The sequence below is a fragment of the Salvelinus fontinalis genome, chromosome 12 (genome assembly GCF_029448725.1).
Source record: "Salvelinus fontinalis isolate EN_2023a chromosome 12, ASM2944872v1, whole genome shotgun sequence".
Classification (NCBI taxonomy): domain Eukaryota; kingdom Metazoa; phylum Chordata; class Actinopteri; order Salmoniformes; family Salmonidae; genus Salvelinus; species Salvelinus fontinalis.
The window spans coordinates 20965648-20989528 of NC_074676.1; the positions used below are offsets into that span (position 1 = coordinate 20965648).

Genomic DNA, 23881 nt, shown 5'->3' on the forward strand with positions numbered 1-23881 from the left:
AGAGCACAGGAGGTTGGTGGCACCTTCATTGGGGAGGACGGGCTTGTGGCAACGGCTGGAGCGGAATCAGTGGAATGGTATAAAATACATCAAACACATGGTTTGATGCCATTCCATTTACTCCGTTCCAGCCATTATTATGAGCCGTCCTCCCCTCAGCAGCCTCCACTGGATCAGAGGCACGGGGCACAGCGTCTGAGTCTATAATCTTTGCGGAGCAGGTTCTGACTGACTGACTCAGAGCTCAGTGCCCACGCCGTGCCGGTGCTTCATCCATATTGAACAGTGTGTCAGGCTGTGATGCTCAGAGAGGCCATGAAGATGCCTCAACAGGTCTCCACTCAGACTCACCTCCTCTCCTCCTCCGGACGGAAGCTTGGTAAAAGAGAGGACAGAAAATGTGGGTCAGGATGTGTGTGTGTGTGAGAGAGTGAGTGAGTCAAAGAGAAAGGAAATATCAAGAGTTAAGAAGAAAGACAAGATTATGCTGTCAGAGCTAAAGATGCTCTAAATTGTGTTAAGGCAGGAAGCATATTTTTATGAAAAAGGTGAAGTGAGAGAGAGAGAGAGACAGACACAGAGAAAGACAGAGAGAGAGAGAGAGAGAGAGAGACAGAGAGAGAGAGAGAGAGACAGTGGGGACATATGTGTGTGAATGTTTGCATCTGTATTCTCACACTCACCCAGCTCCTCCAGTTCGGCAGTCATGGACTTGGAGCGCAGCGTCAAGGTGGTGCTGGGGGCTCTTTTGGGTGGCGGGGGAGCTGTGGAGAAAAGGCAGGGTGAAGATGATGAAGTTGAGGAGGAAGGCTCCTTGGCCCTGCTGCTCAGCGCCCTGCGAGTGTGGCCCAGCCGAACGCTCCATCCTGTCTTCACAGCCTTTCCCTGGTCAGCCTGTGGAAAGCTGGACGACTTGTTCAGGCTGCGGGTAGACACACTCTTCTTCATCGTACCTCTCTCTTTCCCTCCGTCAAACACACAAACACACTCACACTCACCACCCCACTGAACACTTCGGTGGGGAGTACATTGTGCCATGCGGCCTTGGCAGAGGAAGAAGTTGTAGATCCCACAGCTCAGAAATCCCTTGATATACTACCAGCACACCACTCACACCAGTCCGAATACACACATCTTCTCTAACCTCCAAAAACCCGGAGGAACCTTGTAAAGCCTACTAACTATTACAAATCAGCTCACTATTAATGCTGCATCAGTCCACAACCAATACCAAACACCTATATATTATTACTATACTATCCAGTCCACATCCAAATAACAGCAGAAAAGCTCACTGTTAACATGCTACAATACAATCCCTCAAAACAGATAACCCATGCCATCACAGCGTCAACTACTACAGTGCAATACCTCCCGCTGTGCTGCATCGCATGTGCAGCTACACATGATCACAGCGAAAATACACCAGCACAGAATCCCACCGCACAGCCTATGAAATCCATGCTGCGCTCCGCCACCCAACACACTGTATCATTTGAACATGTTCAAATACAGCAGCATACCTTCCAGTCTCTGCACAATACAATACACCTCATTCAATATACTGTCAACCAGCCAGTCCCGTCTCAATGCACCACTGTGGAGAGTAACAACAGATCAGCAGAACATCTGGATGCCACCACAGACTGGCTACGCTGCTACACTGAGCAGCAAGAAATCTGATCTAATCTAGTCCATACAGTATCACTTCATCACCGGTCAGCATATTCATGTAAAGTACGGAGAGAGAGAGAGAGAGAGCGCTAGAGAAAGTGTATTGCAATGCTTAATTCAAGCACGCAGCATGGTTGCTATGGTTACCATGGCGGTAGCAAGGTTTGACGCAGAGGCTTGTGTGTGAGTGTGTGTGTGTGAGAGATAGAGAAGAAGGGGGGGGGGGGGGGGGGTTGCAGAGAAGGTCCCCTTGGAGCAGCCTGTTAGAGTATTGAACACAGCTTAGAACAGCTTAGAACATCACAGAATTGCCAGGCAGAGCAAAGCCAGCTCAGCAGAACCCCATGGGGTGGTTATATCTCTCAGATCTGTCTACCGTCTCTGCCCTGTCCATTGCCCCCTCTCACCCCCCAACACACATTGTCTACTGTCTATCCCCTGTCCATTGCCCCCTCTCACCCCCCAACACACATTGTCTACTAACTCTCCCCTGTCCATTGCCCCCTCTCACCCCCCAACACACATTGTCTACCGTCTCTCCCCTGTCCATTGCCCCCTCTCACCCCCCAACACACATTATCTACCGTCTCTGCCCTGTCCATTGCCCCCTCTCACCCCCCAACACACATTGTCTACTGTCTCTCCCCTGTCCATTGCCCCCTCTCACCCCCCAACGCACATTGTCTATTGTCTCTCCCCTGTCTATTGCCCCCTCTCACCCCCCAACACACATTGTCTACTGTCTCTCCCCTGTCCATTGCCCCCTCTCACCCCCCAACGCACATTGTCTATTGTCTCTCCCCTGTCCATTGCCCCCTCTCACCCCCCAACACACATTGTCTACTGTCTCTCCCCTGTCCATTGCCCCCTCTCACCCCCCAACACACATTGTCTACTGTCTCTCCCCTGTCCATTGCCCCCTCTCACCCCCCAACGCACATTGTCTATTGTCTCTCCCCTGTCCATTGCCCCCTCTCACGCCCCAACACACATTGTCTACTGTCTCTCCCCTGTCCATTGCCCCCTTTCACCCCCCAACACACATTGTCTACTGTCTCTCCCCTGTCCATTGCCCCCTCTCACCCCCCAACACACATTGTACACTCCTGAGTCCTCTAGTGTGACGAGAGCATGTGGGGACTTCATCATGACCAAGATGAACGTCTTCATAACCAATTCATTTCTCCAGAGGAGACTGTTGAGGGGAGGACGCTTCATAATAATGGCTGGAATGGAGCGAAATGAATGACATCAAACACATGGAAACCATATGTTTAACGTTTTTGATACCATTCTACTTATTCCGCTCCAACCATTACCACGAGCCCGTCCTCCCCCAATTACGGTGCCACCAACCTCCTGTGCTATCAGCTCAGTATACTCAGGTTTATTATTGTTGTCACTGTATAGGATCAGATTAATTCACTCACCTGCAAAAACATCACCAGAAGGAGAAATATTCCACATTTCTAGTCAAAAAATAGAACCTCTTGGAAAAAACAACATGCCGGATATGCAAATCATCCTTAAAAAACAATATGCTGGATATGCAAATCATCCTTAAAAAACAGCAAAAAACAGCAAAGCAGGTCTGTCATGTTCAGTTCCACATGGACCAGTGTACTGTCTCTAGTGACAGGAGGACTATATATTTGTAATGACTAGACGATTCACAGATCAGCAATCACTGACTGACTACTCAAAGACCTCCATATCACAGCTACCACTCTGCTGCTCTCTTTCATTTATCTCTCTCTCATGTGTGTGTGTGTGTGTGTGTGTGTGTGTGTGTGTGTGTGTGTGTGTGTGTGTGTGTGTGTGTGTGTGTGTGTGTGTGTGTGTGTGTGTGTGTGTGTGTGTGTGTGTGTGTGTGTGTGTGTGTGTGTGTGTAGAGGAGCGGGGGGGGGGGGGGGGGGGGGCACATACTGGCACTAAGACAGATCTGCTATCTACTGTCCAGATGGAAGTAGGTCAGAGCTATCTGTCTCTCTCTCTCCCACCCAAGGAGACACACACAGAGACACATGCACACACGCACACACAAACACACACGTTCCCGAGGTTGTAGTAGCAGGAGTGAGTGGGAGATGTTTTGCAGAGAGATGATGAGATGCCGTTGACATGGAAACCACATGAATTTACAGTGTGGCAACGTGGTGAAATCACCTTGGTGATGGGAACATACAGATCCTACTTCCATACATCTAGTGTCAACTGCCATTTCCATGACAACATACTAATACAGAAGCTGTCATTTCACTTTTTATGGCTGGGGGCAGTATTGAGTAGCTTGGATGAATAAGGTGCCCAGAGTAAACAGCCTGCTACTCAGGCCCAGAAGCTAAGATTTGCATATTATTAGTATATTTGGATAAAAAACACTCTGAAGTTTCTAAATCTGTTTGAATGATGTCTGTGAGTATAACAGAACTCATATGGCAGGCAAAAACCGGAGAAAAATCCAACAAGGAAGTGGGAAATCTGAGATTTGTAGGTTTTCAAGTCTTTGCCTATCCAATATACAGTGTCTATGGGGTCATATTGCACTTCCTAAGGCTTCCAATAGATGTCAACAGTCTTTAGAACCTTGTTTCAGGCTTCTACTGTGAAGGGGGAGAGAATAAGAGCTGTTTGACTAAGGGGTCTGGCAGAATGCCATGAGCTCAGTCAGGCGCGTGCCCTTGAGAGGTAGCTGCGTTCCTTTTAATTTCTAAAGACAAACGAATTGTCCGGTTGGAATATTATTGAATATTTATGATAAAAACATCCTAAAGATTGATTCTATACATCGTTTGACATGTTTCTACGAACTGTAATGGAACTTTTTGACTTTTCGTCTGGCCTTCGCCTCGTGAATTTGGATTTGTGAACTAAACGCGCGAACAAAAAGGAGGTATTTGGACCTAAATGATGGACTTTATCGAACAAAACAAACATTTATTGTGGAACTGGGATTCCTGGGAGTGCATTCTGATGAAGATCATCAAAGGTAAATTAATATTTATAACGCTATTTCTGACGTTTACTGACTCCACAACATGGCAGGTATCTGTATGGCCTGTTTTTGTGTCTGAGCGCTGTACTCAGATTATTGCATGGTGTGCTTTTTCCGTAAAGCTTTTTTGAAATCCGACACAGCGGTTACATTAACCTGTTGGGGATGGGGGCGCTGTTTAGACTATTTATGCTAATGTGGCTAATTTTTTAAACGGCTTCCCACAAAATCCTTGATCGTACAATATGCATATTATTATTATTATTGGATAGAAAACAGTCTATAGTTTCTATAGGAGTTGAAATTTTGTCTCTAAGTGGAACAGAGCCCATTCTACAGCAATTTCCCTGACATGGAGTCAGATTTGAGAAACGTTGGCCACTTTTCTGAAGTCATTTAAAAGGGCTCTGTCGTTGCTATGACTATACGGACACTTCTTACGTCTTCCCCTGGATGCCTTTACGTGATGACGATTCCAACGGGCTCGATTGCTCGTTCACAGGCCCTACAAATGAAAAAAACCTTTAGCTAGCAAGTCTTTTCTTGCTGCGTAACGCGCGTGGAAGACACCGACCCTCTCCTGTTCCAAGCGTTAGTTTAGCCTGTTATATTTCTCCGGTCATCTTTTCACTCGTTATAGGAGTTACAAACATCACAAAGTAGTTAATTTAAAGCGTTTTATAGCAATTTATATCCGTTTAGTGCGATTTTGGGACATTTATTTTTGCAACGATGTGAAAAGTTGGGTGCGCTTTTCAGTTCATCCCGAACGTAGTTGACATTTCCACATGGCAAGAGGACAGCTTTCCACCAAAAGACGATTTCTCCCAAGAAAGGATCCTTTGCCCAAGATACTGATGGAAGAACAGCTCAAGGTAGGACATTTTTATTATGATAAATCGTGTTTCTGTCGAAACATTTTAGTGGCTTAGGACGCCATGTTTTTTGACGTAGCTTCGCTTGGCGCAAACTGTATTGAAAAGTAAGGATAAATTAAAAAATGTAATAACGCAATTGTATTAAGAATTAAATTGTCTATCAATCCCTGTCCACCCTATATTTTTTAGTCACGTTTATGAGTATTTATGTATAAGAGTAGATCACTGTCTAAGTGGCGCAAGGACGTTTTCTTTACCAGCTTGTCTACATTTCACATTGTCTAACCATGATTTTGGTGGCTAAATATAAACATTTTCGATCAAACTGTATATGCATGTTGTAATGTGATGTTACAGGAGTGTCATCGGAAGAATTCTGAGAAGGTTAGTGAAAAAATTAATATCTTTTGGCGATGTTGACTTTTATCGCTCACTTTGGCTAGAATCAATGCTGGGCTGCTAATTGCTATGTGCTAAGCTAATATAACGATTTATTGTGTTTTCGCTGTAAGACACTTAGAAAATCTGAAATATTGTCTGTATTCACAGGATCTGTGTCTTTCGATTCGTGTATGCTGTGTATTTTTACGAAATGTTTGATGATTAGTAGTTAGGTAAACACGTTGCTCATTGTAATTATTCTAGTCCATTTGTGATGGTGGGTGCAATTGTAAACTATGAAGTCTACCTGAAATATGCACTTTTTTCTAACAAAACCTATCCCATACCATAAATATGTTATCAGACTGTCATCTAATGAGTTTTTTTGTTGGTTAGGGGCTATAAATATCTTAGTTTAGCCGAATTGGTGATGGCTACTGGTGTTGGTGGACAAATAAAAGATGGTGGAATATGCTAATGTGTTTTTAGGTAATAGATGTACATCTTTACATATTGTGTCTTCCCTGTAAAACATTTTAAAAATCGGAAATGTTGACTGGATTCATAAGATCTGTGTCTTTCATTAGCTGTATTGGACTTTAATGTGTGAAAGTTAAATATTTTAAAAAAATATTTTTTTTGAATTTCGCGGCACTGGTTTTTCAGTGGGGGGGGGGGGGTGTGCCGCTAGCGCCACGCTGATCCTAGACAGGTTAAGGAGAAGTATATCTTTAATTCCATGTATAACACTTGTATTTTCATCAACATTTATGATGAGTATTTCTGTAAATTGACGTGGCTCTCTGCAAAATCACAGGATGTTTTGAAAGCAAAACATTACTGAACATAACGCGCCAATGTAAACTGAGATTTTTGGATATAAATATGAACTTTATCGAACAAAACATACATGTATTGTGTAACATGAAGTCCTATGAGTGTCATCTGATGAAGATCATCAAAGGTTAGTGATTCATTTTTTATCTATTTCTGCTTTTTGTGACTCCTCTCTTTGGCTGGAAAAATGGCTGTGTTTTTCTGTGACTAGGTGCTGACCTAACATAATCGCATGGTATGCTTTTGTCGTAAAGCCTTTTTGAAATCGGACACTGTGGTGGGATTAACAACAAATATATCTTTAAAATGGTGTATAATACTTGCATGTTTGAGGAATTTTAATTATGAGATTTCTGTTGTTTGAATTTGGCGCCCTGCACTTTCACTGGCTGTTGTCAAGTCGATCCCGTTAACGGGATCTCAGCCATAAGATTAAGAATCAAATGGCTATGTGCTAAAGATCAAATACATGGAGCAGCTAATAATAGGACACCGGACTGGAGGAGGAGGAGTTTACATCTGCAATGAGGGACAGGCATTAGTGGAAGTTCCACTTTTCACCCTGTCCACTCCAGAAGGAGGCTGCATACCATCACAGGAGGCTGCTGAGGGGAGAACGGCTCATAATAATGTCCTGAACGGAGTAAATGGAATGGTATTAAACACCTGGAAACATGTGTTTGATGTATTTGATACCATTTCACTCATTCCGCTCCAGTCATTACCACAAGCCCGTTCTCCCCAATTTATGTGCCACCAACCTCCTGTGATAGATACTCAAAATAGGACTCATAGACACATTGCTCACCTTTCTTGCGGACTACCTCCTCAGACTCAGGTTTGCGTGTGACAGAGACCACCTTCATCAGCAGGCTGTTGCCCCCCTGTCTAATCAGAGACACCACTTGCTTATGGCCCACCTTCACCACGTTCACCCCGTGCACCTGGAAGACACAAACCCGCACGCACACGCGGCACATACAAGGCACAAACAAACACACACGCACACACGGCTGGAGGTCAGACAAAGAGCTGAGAGGCAGTGGCGGTAGGTAGTCCATGGGGTTGGAGAAGAGAGGGGATATGGTTACCTCTATGAGGAAGTCTCCTGTCCTAAGCCCTGCCCTCCAGGCCACTCCCTCCACATCGACAGACTCCAAGTACTGGAGGGCAGGGAACGCTGGTGTTGGGGTGAACTCTTCAATGGGTGTCTCAGCTGGGAACACACAGAGAGGATGACTTGATTTAGATACAGAAATGGACAGATGTTTCAACACAAGAAACACACATAATAATCTCAGAATATTCCACAAGGTATACTCACTGAATCATGAGAGATACACTCCATGACCAAAAGTATATAGACACCTGCTCGTAGAACATCTCATTCCAAAATCATGGGCATTAATATGTAGTTGGTCCCCCCTTTGCTGCTATAACAGCCTCAACTCTTCTAGGAAGGCGTTCCACTTTATATTGTAACATTGCTGTGGGGACTTGCTTCCATTAAGCCACAAGAGCATTAGTGAGGTCGGGCATTTATGTTGGAGGATTAGGCCTGGTTCACAGTCGGCGTTCCAATTCATCCCAAAGGTGTTCAATGGGGTTGAGGTCAGGGCCCTGTGCAGGCCAGTCAAGTTCTTCCACACTTATCTCAACCAACCATTTCTGTAGGAACCTCGCTTGGTGCACAGGGGTATTGTTATATAGGGGGGCATCTATATAGATATAGATGCTGATACAGGAACGGTCCTTCCCCAAACTGTTGCCACCAAGTTGGAAGCACAGAATCGTCTAGAATGTCATTGTACGTTGTAGCGTTAAGATTTCCCTTCACTGTAACTAAGGGGTGTAGTCCAAACCATGAAAAACAGCCCCAGACCATTATTCCTCCTCCACCAATCTTTACAGTTGGCACTATGCATTGGGGAAGGTAGCGTTCTCCTGGCATCCACCAAACCCAGATTTGTACATCGGACTTCATATGGTGAAGCATGATTAATCACTCCAGAGAACGAGTTTCCACTGCTCCAGAGTCAAATGGTGGAGAGCTTTACACCACTCTAGCCGGTTCTTGGTATTGTTCATGGTGATCTTAGGCTTGTGTGCGTGCGCCTGCTCGGCCATGGAAACCCAACGAACAGTTATTGTTCTGATGTTGCTTCCAGAGCAGTATGGAACTCGGTAGTGAGTGTTACAACCGAGAACAGACCATTTTTACACGCTTCTGCACTCTGCGATCCCATTCTGTGAGCTTGTGTGGCCTACCACTTTGTGGCTGAGCCGTTGTTGCTCTTAGACATTTCCTCTTCACAATAACAGCATGTACATTTGACCAGGGCAGCTTTAGTAGGGCAGACATTTTACAAACTGACTTGTTGGAAAAGTGGCATCCTATGACGGTGCCACGTTGAAAGTCACTGAGCTCTTCAGTAAGGCCATTCTACTGCCAATGTTTGTCGATGGAGATTGCATGGCTGTGCCCTCAATTTTATACACCTGTCAGCAACGGGTGTGGCTGAAATAGTCAAATACACTAATTTGAAGGGGTGTCCACATAGTTTTGTATATATAGTTTACATTCTGTATTAAGAAAAACCCACACACATCTGCCATCTGAGTTACACACAGAGTTGGATACAAACAGCAGCCAGCGAGTGAATGTGTGTGTGTGTTTATAATAGAGTGAGGTGAGATGGACTCTACAGTGTGTTCTATAGTGTATTAGTAACAGTGAGAGGTGAGATGGTGTGACAGGGAGAGACCCTTCCACTCAACCATATTACTTTATCCACTCTCACACTGAAAATCAGATTACACACACACACACACACACACACACACACACACACACACACACACACACACACACACACACACACACAAGACACACACACACACACAGAAAAAATCACAGAAACTCATGCAAGCACACTCCTGACTCGTTAGCTGAGTGTGCCTCTGCCTGAGGATAGTCTACTGTGCACTTCACACCCTCCATTTAATCCTGGACTGAGTCCAACTATACCACTTACACAGGAGAGTTCCCAGAGGTAGCTGCAGTATGTGTGTGTGTGTGTGTTTGTGTCTCTGTGTGTGCGACTTGACCCCACTAGGAAAGGTAATCCATTCAGTTCTATCTGAGGCACTCAGGAACATGGAGGAAGAGGGAGAAGAGGAGTGGAAGAGAGGGATACATGTAGAGGGGGGAAGTTGAGTGATAGAAATTGGAAAAGGAGGAGAAAAAGAGTAGACAAATGTAAATATTGCTAAGGAGGATGTAGGGAGAAACTAGGGAGGGAGAGACAGATGGACAGAGAACATCTCCTGGCTCTATATGTCAACTGTTTGTTGATCAGGAGGAAAGCCAGTCTATTTTTGCTATTTTGTGATTGATTACTGCATAATTATGTTTAGAGCTTGCAAGAAAGGCATTTCACTTTGCTTGTGCACACGACAGCTTGAAATGGGGGGGGGGGGGGGGGGGGTACTACATCAACAAACTACTTTGACTTCTAAACGGTTAATCAGATATGTATGAAAATACCCCCCCCCCCCAAAAAAAAGGTGACATTGTGTACTGTCACCTCGTATGAAACATTTGATCTGAAATCCAAAATGCTGGAGTATAGAGCCAAATGTAACATTTTAGCTTCACTTTCCAAATACACACGTAGAGGAAGAAATGTATGCTTGAGATGGAGGAGCAGAAAACACACCCCTCAGACTTCCGGCAAGGTGCCCACCAGGGGTTGCTATAGTAACCAGCATGGGGAGCTGGAACGTGCAGTAGTGCAAAGTGTGTGTGTGTGTGCAGGTAAAGTAGTAGCTGATAATGACTAATAGTAAAGCTGAAAGACGAATAAAGAAAAGGGAGGGGAGGAGGTCAAAAAAGAATTAGAGACAGAAAAAAGTGGAATAGAACAAACAGTGAAGGAGTCAATGAATGAGAAAAAAGACAGGAGGAAAAAGAAAGATGGAGAGAATTGAGAGAAAGATACTCATTTCTGTCTCCCTGAACACCATGTGTGAGGAACAGATGGGGTATTCAACTGACAGCTCTTCCTAGGATTACACCACCACAGGGGCTAGACACACACACACACACACACACACACACACACACACACACACACACACACACACACACACACACACACACACACACACACACACACACACACACAGAGAGAGAGAGTGAGAGCTAGAGAGAGAGAGAGACAATGTGGTGTTGACCAAAGACAGTCGCGTTGACTCGTTGACTGAGAATTAGTCATACTGTGTGACTCAGTGATAGCGGTATAGAACTCCTCACATCAACCCACACTCAGAACACCTACAGAGGGGCTCACAGACAGGCTATGATTTGAAGACATGTATCTTTCCCTTTCAAGACAATTCAATACGTATTGATATAGATACTTGGGCTCCAATATGATACAGGAACAATACGCTTTAGAATTAAACGATTTGGTTTGATTAGAGGAATGAATCAATGCGTTTCGGTTTGATGTGATGCACTAACATTTGTTGCACAAACACATTCATTTTCCATTCTAAATTAAAATCTGCTGCTGAAGGAGCTGAAGAGCTGGACCTCTGAGCTGAATCTGAGCTGACTTCTATGTGTGTGTGTTTGTAAATGTGTACAGTATGTCTATATTGTATGTAAGCACCAGAGGGAGACTGGACATCTACCACCCTACTATCAGATTAGGGGGAGGAATGTGTACTTTTTGTCCCCCAATTTTTGATCTGAAATCACCACAACCCACTAATTAACTTGTCATTTTTGTAGATTAAAAGTGTTGTAAAAATTAGCTATGACATAGCCAATGAATGTTTAGCACAGCTTTGGATTTCACCCCCATATAAAAATGGTTTTGAACATGAAAGTGATTGCTGTTTTCGTTGTGAAATTATCAACATTATCCTACCATATACACTGAATGTTTAAATAACCACACAGCAAGTTGGCCAGTGCTGAGTTTTCAATGTAACATTTCTGTGTTGATTCAGGTGTTAAATTAACGCTGTAATCACTGGTGGAACAGAACCCCTGTGTTGGTGTTAACAACCAGGGTTAAACCCAAACCATGCCCATCATTATCACATTTCCCAGAATGCTCTATTGCAGGTTGATTTTTTGAATTGTTTGTTTCATTAAATTATATGTTATATGTTTTTTCATGAACATTGATTCATTTATTAATCTTATGCTACTCAAATATAAGTAATATACACTTTTCTAAACTAATCCAATATGTTACTTGGATTTATTTATTGCACCCGTTACTGAAATGGTTTAAATGCTTTATGTAGTTTCATAGTCCACCCAAACCAACAGTCAGTCTGAATGCAAATTGCTGGTAACAATAATATTTTTACAATGTTGAATATTCCCACTCTGGCTGGATTCCAATAGGAATTACACATCACTTTGCAAGCCAGTATAATGTGACTTGCAGGCCTGATGTTTCCTGTAAACTGTGAGTTTCAGGCCACTGTAATAAGATAAAACTAGTGATGTTACGTTTTACAGCAGCTAACTTTGAAGCAGTGTGCTGATGCGTGTATCATTTTAACAGAAATATGTCATCAGTGATGTCAGAAGCTTAGCTTGATCACTTGCTTTTTCAAACCGTGTGTTGCTAAATGCGGGATCTCACTGATTTTGCTGTGGTGATTCCGGTGATTTCTTTGATTAAGCTGCTTTCAAACACCAACCTCTACTGGATACCACGCTTATAAATATAATTAGGATTTTGTACATGTAATTGCACCGGACCAATAGTTTAGCAAGCAGAGTAGGGAAATATGGAACATTCAGTGATGTGAGGGTATAAGGTGGAATCCTGTTGAAAGCACACCATTTTCTTAATGTGAAACCACACTTTCTGCACTGTTGTTCAAATAAGTTGTTTTATTTACACTGAACAAAACTATAAATGCAATATGTAAAGTGTTGGTCCCATGTTTCATGAGCTGAAATAAAAGTGTTACATACGCAAAAAAAGCTTATTTCTTTCAAATTTTGGGTACATATTTGCTTACATCCCTGTTAGTGAGCATTTATCCTTTCCTTCTCCATTACACAGGTGCACCTTGTGCTGGGGACAATAAAAGGCCATTCTAAAATGTGGATTTTTTTCACACAATACAATGCCACAGATATCTCAAGGTTTGAGTGAGCATGCAATTGGCATGCTGACTGCAGGAATGTCCACCAGAATTGCTGCCAGAGAATTTAATGTTCATTTCTCTACCATTAGCTGTCGTTTTAGAGAATTTGGCATTACGTCCAACCAGCCTCACAAGCGCAGACGACATGTATGGCATCATGTGAGCGAGCGGTTTGCTGATGTCAAGATTAGGAACAGAGTGCCCCGTGGTGGCTGTGTGGTTATGGTATGAGCAGGCATAAACTACAGACAATGAACACAATTGGATTTTGTTGAAGGCAATTTGAATGAACAGAGATACCATGACGAGATCCTGAGGCCCATTGTTGTGCCATTTATCTTCCGCATTAAACTGTTCCAGCATGATAATGCACTACCCCATGTCACAGGGCCTACAGTTTGTCTATGGTCGCCACACTCACCAGAAATGTCACCCATTGAGCAAGTTTGGGATGCTCTGGATTGAAGTGTACGACAGCGTGTTCCAGTTCCTGCCAATATGCAACAACTTCACACAGCCATCGAAGAGGAGTGGGACAACATTCTACAGGCCACAATCAACAGCCTGATCAACTCTATGTGAAGGAGATATGTCTTGCTGCATGAGGCAAATGGTGGTCACAGCAGATACTGACTGGTTTTCTGATCCACGGCCCTACATATTTTTTTTAAGGTATCTGTGACCAACAGTTGCATATCTATATTGCCAGTCATGTGAAATCCATAGATTCAGGCCTAATGAATTCATTTCAATTAACTGATTTCCTTACATCAACTGTAACTCAGTAAAATCTTTGAAATTGGTGCATATTGCATTTATATTTTTTTATCAGTATAGTATAAGCTTCTTTCTTAAATAATGGCATATATTCTGTTTTTGATAGCAAACTTGAATGTGAAAAAGGGAAGCATGATGTAAGATGCAAACCTGGTAATGCAACTGAATGTAGTCTATTAAAGCAAACAACTTACTGCTGGCCATGAAGCTTTGATAAAAATTAGTGGAGAAAAATATCCTCTCTGTAAATCACGTTACTATTTATTGCTGACCAGCAGATGTCACTAATGTGCATTGTGAACAGATAATGAAGCTCAGTGTAATGAACCTATTTTCAACACAATTGGTGGAAAGCTTCAAAGTTCAGAAAGCTTTGTTTCCTGAATCACTAGGTAAAGCTAGGCACTCAAAATAAGGCCTTATGAAATACCTATTGTGTTGAAGAATGACATTTTAATTATGACATATTCACTTGGGATCTCACTTGGTGAAGGACACAGAACTGAAAATAGATGGAAGCAAAAATGGATGAATGTTTCTGTCCCTAACAAATACCTAACACATACAGTCACAGGTGGTAACTCTGATAATTTAACACTGAAAAGTGTGGACACGTATAGACACTGGGCCAGGTTTAAATGTAACACTCTCAGTGTTAATTTAACACTGGAGAATTTGCTGTGTACCAAAGCTATTGCTGATGGTGAACCTGAACAATCAAAATAAAATCCAATGTAGAGCTAAGCCCTGATTAGCGGCTAGGCTATTGCCAGATGAGAGTTGTGTCTCCGGTAGTATGCTTACTTTTTTCCAGGTAAAACACAATTTTCAGAAGCGCATTTGATAACAATAACCTAGCAAATTACATTGGTTGTCCCTCAACTAATATAGCATAATATTGCGCAAGCCATTTTACAAGCATTTGAATGCTGAAGGTGGATGCAGATGTGCAAGATCAGGAATAGGCCGACATCTCCTTGGTTCGTGTGCAAAGCTGCGCAGTTTAACTAGGCTACTGATTTTGCCTGGGGTTGCTCAGCATGCGTCAGTTGTCTCAAAAGATGAGATGTATTTTCGGAAGGTAAAAAGAGTAAAATGCTAACTTTTTAATCGGTTTCTGACCGATGCGTGCTACATTTGGATCGGCTCGGGGTCCCGTGGTCCCATCCACTCATATCTTAAACATTTGATCAGGGGACTGATGGGAATCAGAGAATGTTACATCCCTAGACGATAGTAGCAGGGCTTTGGACGCAGCTGTGATGGTGATTCGGACAGCCTGCTTTAGTAATAAGGTATAAAGTTGAGTTTTGTGAAAAGTGTGTATGTCACTCCAGGCTGATCGTAGAGGTATAGAGCAAAAGGTTGTCTGTTTTGTGGCCAAGAACTAAAACACCTGATTCACTAACAAAGGTATGTGTGTGTGTGTGTGCAGTTTATGACGCGGTTTCTGGAGGAATGCTTTAAGCTTCAGAGGGCATACCTAATCCACAACAGGAACTTCCATATATGGGCTAGTTCTTCTGCACTGGAATGCAGCCTTAGAGCAGGAATTCCATAAATGGGCTCAGACTTTCATATTGGAATGAGGATGGAGCAAGAACTTCATACATGGGCACGGACATTCATATTGGAACGCAGCCCCTGGAGCAGGTACTCCATATGTGGACCCAGACACCCGCATTGGAAAGCAGACGATAGGCAAGGAACTCCACATATGGACATTGAACCGTGACCATGCCAAGTTGCTCACCTGCATCCAATCTTTATTAGCCACAAGCCCGCCTCACTCACCTGAATCTAATTGCTTCATCAACCACCCTCAAAGTATTTAAACAGCATCCATCTTCACGCCTTTGTACTTCTGGCTGACAAACAGGCAGTAGTTGAGAAGCTATTAAACTGCCACAGCAAGTCACCCACTAGACATGCTGCACAATGGCGGGCCAGGTCAATGTTGGTCTACGACCGGGAGCTGGCCTATCCAACAACTGCACCCTCTAGGCTTCCTTCACAATGATGGGCTTCTGGCCGGGGTTTGCCATGCCAGAAGACTCAGCGCAGACACAGTTGACAACTGGGGTCTGACCCTGCTGGAATGGGGGAGGGGGCAGGATCAGCCCCCAGTTGTGCCCCGCCTACCATCCATGCCAAAACCCTTATACCAAACTCTATCAACTACTGCCCCTTCTGACATGTTTGTCAGATGGCAAGAAGCCAAACTCGTGAATGTGTTCCCTACCTTTGGCTCCCCGTAGGACGAAGCCGAATCCTTCCTTTTCCTTCCTCTGCAGCACAGCATTCTTCTCCTCTATGATGTAATCACTGGAGAGCAGAGAGGGACAGCAGGTAAGAGTCCCGCAACATACTCACTGAGAGAAGAGACAGGAGGGAATGAAGGAGAGAGCAGAGAGCCAGGGATGGTAGAGAAAAAGATGGGAGTAGATGGAGATGGACAACGAGAAATAGGGGAGGAGGGGGGTGGCGACGAGGGCGCAGTAAAAGCTTAAAAATTGTTGCATGTTGTGTTTATTTTTGTAAAATGTATAAAATTCTCATTACTAATGAGTGTTGTTACGTGTGTGTGTGTGTGTGTGTGTGTCAATTCACACCACACAATTCAATGTTCAAACACAACATCATGTATTCCCAGCGACATTCTAACACTCTGTTACCACACAGTAAAAGCACCATCATGTCCCAATCTCAGCAACACCAATATTCTGTTGACTGACCGTCAGATCCCACTGCTGACACCAGACAGCCCATACAGTTAGTGAATTGAAAACTAGACACACTGGCATGGGAGACCTGGAGTTCAGTCGTGTGTTAGCTGTTAGCCACGCCAACTGCCCAGCCACTTACCCCGGGTAGACAGAGCCCCTGCTGACGGGGCATGGAGACCCCTGAAAAACCCTCCTGTGTCAGGGAGCAGAGGTTTCAGAGATACAATTTAACTAGAGCACTTGCTTAATATACAGTGTGCAAAGCTGTCATCAAGGTAAAGGGAGGCTACTTTGAAGAATCTAAAATATTTTTTGATTTAAAACTTTTTTGGTTACTACATTATTCCATATGTGTTATTTCATAGTTCTGATATCTTCACTATTATTATACAATGTAGAACATAGTAAAAATAAATAAAAACACTTGAATGAGTAGGTGTGTCCATACTTTTGACTGGTACTGTATTGTGTGTGTGTGTATATATAAAGTGGGGAGAAAAAGTATTTGATACACTGCCGATTTTGCAGGTTTTCCTACTTACAAAGCATGTAGAGGTCTGTAATGTTTATCATAGGTACACTTCAACTGTGAGAGACGGAATCTAAAACAAAAATCCAGAAAATCACAATGTATGATTTTTAAGTAATTCATTTGCATTTTATTGCATGACATAAGTATTTGATTACCTACCAACCAGTAAGAATTACAGACCTGTTAGTTTTTCTTTAAGAAGCCCTCCTGTTCTCCACTCATTACCTGTATTAACTGCACCTGTTTGAACTCGTTACCTGTATAAAAGACACCTGTCCACACACTCAATCAAACAGACTCCAACCTCTCCACAATGGCCAAGACCAGAGAGCTGTGTAAGGACATCAGGGATAAAATTGTAGACCTGCACAAGGGTGGGATGGGCTACAGGACAAATAGGCAAGCAGCTTGGTGAGAAGGCAACAACTGTTGCCGCAATTATTAGAAAATGGAAGAAGTTCAAGATGACGGTCAATCACCCTCTGTCTGGGACTCCATGCAAGATCTCACCTCGTGGGGCATCAATGATCATGAGGAAGGTGAGGGATCAGCCCAGAACTACACGGCAGGACCTGGTCAATGACCTGAAGAGAGCTGGGACCACAGTCTCAAAGAAAACCATTAGTAACACACTACGCCGTCATGGATTAAAATCCTGCAGCGCACGCAAGGTCCCCCTGCTCAAGCCAGCGCATGTCCAGGCCCGTCTGAAGTTTGCCAATGACCATCTGTATGATCCAGAGGAGGAATGGGAGAAGGTCATGTGGTCTGATGAGACAAAAATAGAGCTTTTTGGTCTAAACTCCACTCGCCGTGTTTGGAGGAAGAAGGATGAGTACAACCCCAAGAACACCATCCCAATCGTGAAGCATGGAGGTGGAAACATCATTCTTTGGGGAAGCTTTTCTGCAAAGGGGATAGGATGACTGCACCGTATTGAGGGGAGGATGGATGGGGCCATGTATCGCGAGATCTTGGCCAACAACCTCCTTCCCTCAGTAAGAGCATTGAAGATGGGTCGTGGCTGGGTCTTCCAGCATGACAACGACCCAAAACACACAGCCAGAGCAACTAAGGAGTGGCTCCATAAGAAGCATCTCAAGGTCCTGGAGTGGCCTAGCCAGTCTCCAGACCTGAACCCAATAGAAAATCTTTGGTGGGAGCTGAAAGTCCGTATTGCCCAGCGACAGCCCCGAAACCTGAAGGATCTGGAGAAGGTCTGTATGGAGGAGTGGGCCAAAATCCCTGCTACAGTGTGTGCAAACCTGGTCAAGAACTACAGGAAACGTATGATCTCTGTAATTGCAAACAAAGGTTTCTGTACCAAATATTAAGTTCTGCTTTTCTGATGTATCAAATACTTATGTCATGCAATTAAATGCAAATGAATTGCTTAAAAATCATACAATGTGATTTTCTGGATTTTTGTTTTAGATTCCGTCTCTCACAGTTGAAGTGTACCTATGATAAAAATTACAGACCTCTACATACTTTGTAAGTAGGAAAACCTGCAGTGTATCAAATACTTGTTCTCCCCACTGTATATATATATATATGGGGTTTACAAATACAGTTCATCTTTCTCTCCTCCCCCTCCTCTTAGCCTACATCCTGTATATCCAACCAGCTCTAAACTTTTCCCCTCCATAGCTACAGAATAGCTTTGTTTCCGTTCAACCAATCATGCTCTGAATCTCGCTAATGTTGCATTCACAATTCTATTCAATGAACTCCTGTTTAGATACAGTACTACTCAGATATTTAAACAAAATATTCCATCCATTCATATTAAGATTAGCATCCAATGTAGCACAATCATGTTCCATAATGTAATTACAGTCTGACGTATAATAATCTTCCATAAACCTTCAAAGTAGCCATTCACAGTGGCATGCTAAAGACTTCCATTCAAGAGCTTTGACATTCTATCCTATTCAGAGCCACCTCTGCTGCTTTAGCTCTCACACACTCTTCATGATTCACTCTGTACCCATTGTACGTAGTGAGTCATGTTGGGGCGGTATGCTAATTGTAGTGGGTCTAGGCAGGGTGTCCGGTAAGGTGGAGGTGATATGATCCTTAACTAGCTGGTGAAAAACTGCTCTCTCTCTCTCTCGTAGGCACTCTCTCTTTTCATCTGTCTCCCCCCTCCTCTCTGGAAAGCTGAGGGGAAACAACACTCTGATACCAAGCACCTCTTTCCCGACAAGCTGACTCTGACATTCAGAGTGAATTTACATCAGAACACAGTCCTATAGCAGATAGTGTTCTCCTGTCCTCTCTCCCAGCCTGCACATCTGATTTACTTGAGAGTGAGCACTCACACTCTCCTTTATTACTGATTGATGTCACAGGCAGTACAATTCAGAGAGAGGGGGACAAAGGACGAGAGGGAGAGAGAGACACTCACCCACACACGCATACACAAAAGGAATGTTTCAATAATCCGAGTTTTATATGAGGCCTGGGTTGAGAGTGGGACTCGTGCAGGCAGAATGCACTGACACTGTCTCACCACTAGATGACAGCAGCATCACATCACATAGTGGGTGTGTGTGTGTGTTTGTTTTTGTGTCTGTGCATGTATGTGTCTTACCTGTATGAGGAGAGGTTATCATAGGATCCCACAGTGTAGTGTCTGAACAGTCTCTTAGTGCGGTCCTCTCTTGTCTCTGTAAAACAAAGCAATACACTATCAGTGTGTGTGTGTGTGTGTGTGGTTTCGCTTGGGCCCTGTCACTGCTTGAGTGCATTTATAATAACCACCTCCCCCCCGCCACACACACACATACTGCTACCCCGCTGAAAGGACAATCTGCTGACTGGAGACCCTGTCAGGCCACTAGAGTTCTTAATTGTGTCTGTGTGTGTCTGTGTGTGTGTGTGCGTGTGTGTGTGTGTGTGTGTGTGTGTGTGTGTGTGTGTGTGTGTGTGTGTGTGTGTGTGTGTGTGTGTGTGTGTGTGTGTGTGTGTGTGTGTGTGTTGTCAGACTATCTTATGAGTTAATTACATTTAGTTTCTTGACATTCCCTCCACCCTGTCTGTCTGTCTGTCTGAGTCAGTGACAGCTGCCAGCTTTGTCCACCACAAGTTTCTCAACGCAAATGCACAGAAATACCAAACAAACCTCTCTCTGTCTCCACTCCAAGCTCCATCACCTCCACTCCTCTCAATCACTCTCTCTCTATCCCCCTCTTGACCCTTTATCCACCCATATCCCCATTACCCCTCTTTACCCTTTATCCACCCATATCCCCATTACCCCTCTTGTCATTCTCTTCCTGATTCCAGTCTACACCCCTCCATCATTCTCTATCCCCCTTTCAAACCTTCACTCTGCATCAATCTTTCTACCTCTCTACCCCCCTCTCTCTATCCACCTCTCTCCACTCCAACTCTCTATCCCCCTCTCTCCACTCCAACTCTCTATCCCCCTCTCTCCACTCCAACTCTCTATCCCCCTCTCTCCACTCCAACTCTCTATCCCCCTCTCTCCACTCCCTCTCTTTATCCCCCTCTCTCCACTCCCACTCTCTATCCCCCTCTCTCCACTCTCACTCTATATCCCTCTCTCTCCACTCCCACTCTCTATCCCCCTCTCTCCACTCCCACTCTCTATCCCCCTCTCTCCACTCCCTCTCTCTCCACTTCCACTCTCTATCCCCCTCTCCTCCACTCTCTATCCCCCTCTCTCCACTCCCTCTCTCTATCCCCCTCTCTCCACTTCCACTCTCTATCCCCCTCTCTCCACTTCCACTCTCTATCCCCCTCTCCTCCACTCCCACTCTCTATCCCTCTCTCTCCACTCCCTCTCTCTATCCCCCTCTCTCCACTCCCTCTCTCTATCCCCCTCTCTCCACTTCCACTCTCTATCCCCCTCTCTCCACTCCCACTCTCTATCCCTCTCTCTCCACTCACACTCTCTATCCCCCTATCTCCCCTCCCACTCTCTCTTCCTCTCTCTCCACTCCCACTCTCTATCCCCCTCGCTCCACTCCCACTCTCTATCCCCCTCTCTCCACTCCCACTCTCTCCACTTCCACTCTCTATCCCACTCTCTCCACTTCCACTCTCTATCCCCCTCTCTCCACTCCCACTCTCTAATCCCCTCTCTCCACTCCAACTCTCTATCCCCCTCTCTCCACTCCAACTCTCTATCCCCCTCTCTCCACTCCCACTCTCTATCCCCCTCTCCTCCACTCCCACTCTCTATCCCCCTCTCCTCCACTCCCACTCTCTATCCCCCTCTCCTCCACTCCCACTCTCTATCCCCCTCTCCTCCACTACCACTCTCTATCCCTCTCTCTCCACCCCTCTCCTCTACTCCCCCTCTCTCCACTCCCACTCTCTATCCCCCTCTCTCCACTCCCCCTCTCTATCCCCCTCTCTATCCCCCTCTCTCCACTCCCACTCTCTATCCCCCTCTCTCCACTCCCACTCTCTATCCCCCCCTCTCCACTCCCACTCTCTATCCCCCTCTCTCCACTCCCACTCTCTATCCCCCTCTCTCCACTCCCACTCTCTATCCCCCTCTCTCCACTCCCACTCTCTATCCCCCTCTCTCCACTCCCACTCTCTATCCCCCTCTCTCCACTCCCACTCTCTATCCCTCTCCTCTACTCTTTTTCTAATAGCGTTGTTGTCTCTATAAGGAGTTAATGGATACAGGCCCACTGGCCTGACTCTCATTACAAATGCATAGACTTCCCCTTTCCCCTCCTCTCCCCTCTTTCACATGGCAAAAACTCACACGCATGTGTATAATCAGAATACGGAATACAACAAATACCGGGCACTGATCTAGAACCCATGCCCAGCTGCTCTCATATCCAACCAGTCATAGCCCCAAAACTCTCTGTTTAGCAACGTAACCACTCAGACAGTCAGCCAGTCAGTCAGAGAAGCTGCTGGAACTTGATTGGCTGTAACACACAGGAGTTAAGAAGCAGAGGACTAGTCTGAGCAGGGATAGGCTGAGATGCCTATACTAACAGACAGACAGTCGATAAGGGAGACAGGCGTCTACTAGAACACTCTGTCTGTATGTCTTCCTCCTTCTCTCTTCACCCCCTTCCTTCCACCCTCTGCCCTAAGGTCATACAGTGACAGTGTGATGTGGGTTAACGGGAGACGTTAGGTTGTAGTGGTTGAGGGTGGGGGTGGGGGAGAAGGTCAAAGATGAGTCAGAACTTATTATACAGGGCTGGGTACTGGACGGGCAGCAGTGGTGGAAAAAGTACTCAATTGTCATACTTGAGTAAATGTAAAGATACCTGAATCGAAAATGACTCAAGTGAAAGTCACCCAGTAAAATACTATCTTAGTAAAAAGTCTCATGTAAAAGTAAATACTATACATCAAATTCCTTGTATTAAGGACAGACAGAGCCATACTCCAACACTCCGACATCATTTACAAATGCAATAGTTGTGTTTATTGATTCTGCCAGATCAGAGGCAGAAGGGAGGACAACTCGTTATATTGATAGGTGTGTGAATTGGACCACATTGCTGTCCTGCCTGAGCATTCTAAATGTAACTAGTACTTTTGGGTGTCATGGAAAATGTATGGTAGTAAAAAGCACATATTTTCTTTAGGAATGTAGTGGAATAAAAGTAGTCAAAAATATAAATATTAAAGTACGGAAGTTTGTGGGGGTCTTAGGGGCCAAGCTGAATTTCTTTAGCCTCCTGAGTCTTCTTTACCACACTATCTGTGTGGATGGACTATTTCAGGATGTCAGTGATATGCACGCTTTGGAACTTGAAGCTTTTCACCCTCTCTACTGCACGCTCTTCGATGTGGATGGGGGCATGCTGTCTCTGCAGTCTCCAGAAGTCCACGATCAGCTCCTTAGTTTTGTTGACGATGAGGGAGAGATTATTTTCCTGACACCATTCCGCCAGGGCCCTCACCTCCTCCCTGTAGGTTGTCTTGTCATTGTTGGTAATCAGGCCTACTACTGTTGTGTCATCTGCAAACTTGATGATTGAGTTGGAGGCATGCGTGGCCACACAGTCATGGTTGAACAGGGAGTACATGAGAGGGCTGAGCACGCATCCTTGTGGGACCCCTGTGTTGAGGATCAGTGTAGGGGAGGTGTTGTTGCCTACCTTCACCACCTAGGGTCGGCCCGTCAGGAAGTCCAGGACCCAGGGAGGGGTTCAGATCCAGGGCTCGAGCTTAGTGATGAGCTTGGAGGGCACTATGGTGTTGAAGGCTGAGCTGTAGTCAATGAACACCATTCTTACATAGGTATTCCTCTTGTTCTGATGGGATAGGGCAGTGTGATTGTGTAATCCGTGGATCTATTGGCGTGGTATCCAAATTGTAGTGTGTCTACGTTGTCGGGTAAGGTGGAGGTGATATGATCCTTAACCCATAAGAGTCTAAGCCCTGTCTAAGCCGAGGGGTTTAAACATTCAAGAATTTTAATAACAGATTCACGACATGGAACAGCAAATACTCGCTCCCCAAAAAATTCTAAAGGAAGCTTGTCTGTCCTATATATGAGAGATATATGAAAGATAAGGAAATATTTAGTTATTATATATATATTTTTTTACATGTATTTAACCCGTTATTGTTGGCACTAAAGAGTCTTCATTTATACAGTACCAGTCAAAAGTTTTGCACACACCTACTCGTTCAAGGGTTTTTCTTTATTTTTACTATTTTCTACATTGTAGGATAATAGTGAAGACATCAAAACAACGAAATAACACATATGGAATGAGTAGGTGTGTGCAAAACTTTGGTCTGGTACAAATACAGATGAAGACTCATGTAGTAACAAAGAAATTGTTAAACAAATCAAAATATATTTCACATTCTTCAAAGCAGCCACCTTTTGCCTTGATGACGGCTTTGCACACTTGGCATTCTCTCAACCAGCGTC

The 23881-nt window shown here is 44.4% G+C and overlaps 1 protein-coding gene across 4 annotated transcripts in view; it reads right to left on the reverse strand.

Moving 5' to 3' along the window:
- LOC129866955 (SH3 and multiple ankyrin repeat domains protein 3-like) overlaps positions 1 to 23881 on the reverse strand; it is a 269385-nt gene that overhangs the window by 17374 nt on the left and 228130 nt on the right. For all 4 annotated transcript variants that reach the window (XM_055940012.1, XM_055940014.1, XM_055940015.1 and 1 more), the window contains 7 exons: positions 19580 to 19655; positions 16591 to 16644; positions 15968 to 16050; positions 7857 to 7981; positions 7574 to 7709; positions 684 to 764; positions 352 to 375 (listed from right to left, as the gene is read on the reverse strand). In XM_055940012.1, the coding sequence (XP_055795987.1) occupies positions 352 to 375; positions 684 to 764; positions 7574 to 7709; positions 7857 to 7981; positions 15968 to 16050; positions 16591 to 16644; positions 19580 to 19655 (579 nt within the window). The remainder of the gene's footprint in view (positions 1 to 351; positions 376 to 683; positions 765 to 7573; positions 7710 to 7856; positions 7982 to 15967; positions 16051 to 16590; positions 16645 to 19579; positions 19656 to 23881) is intronic.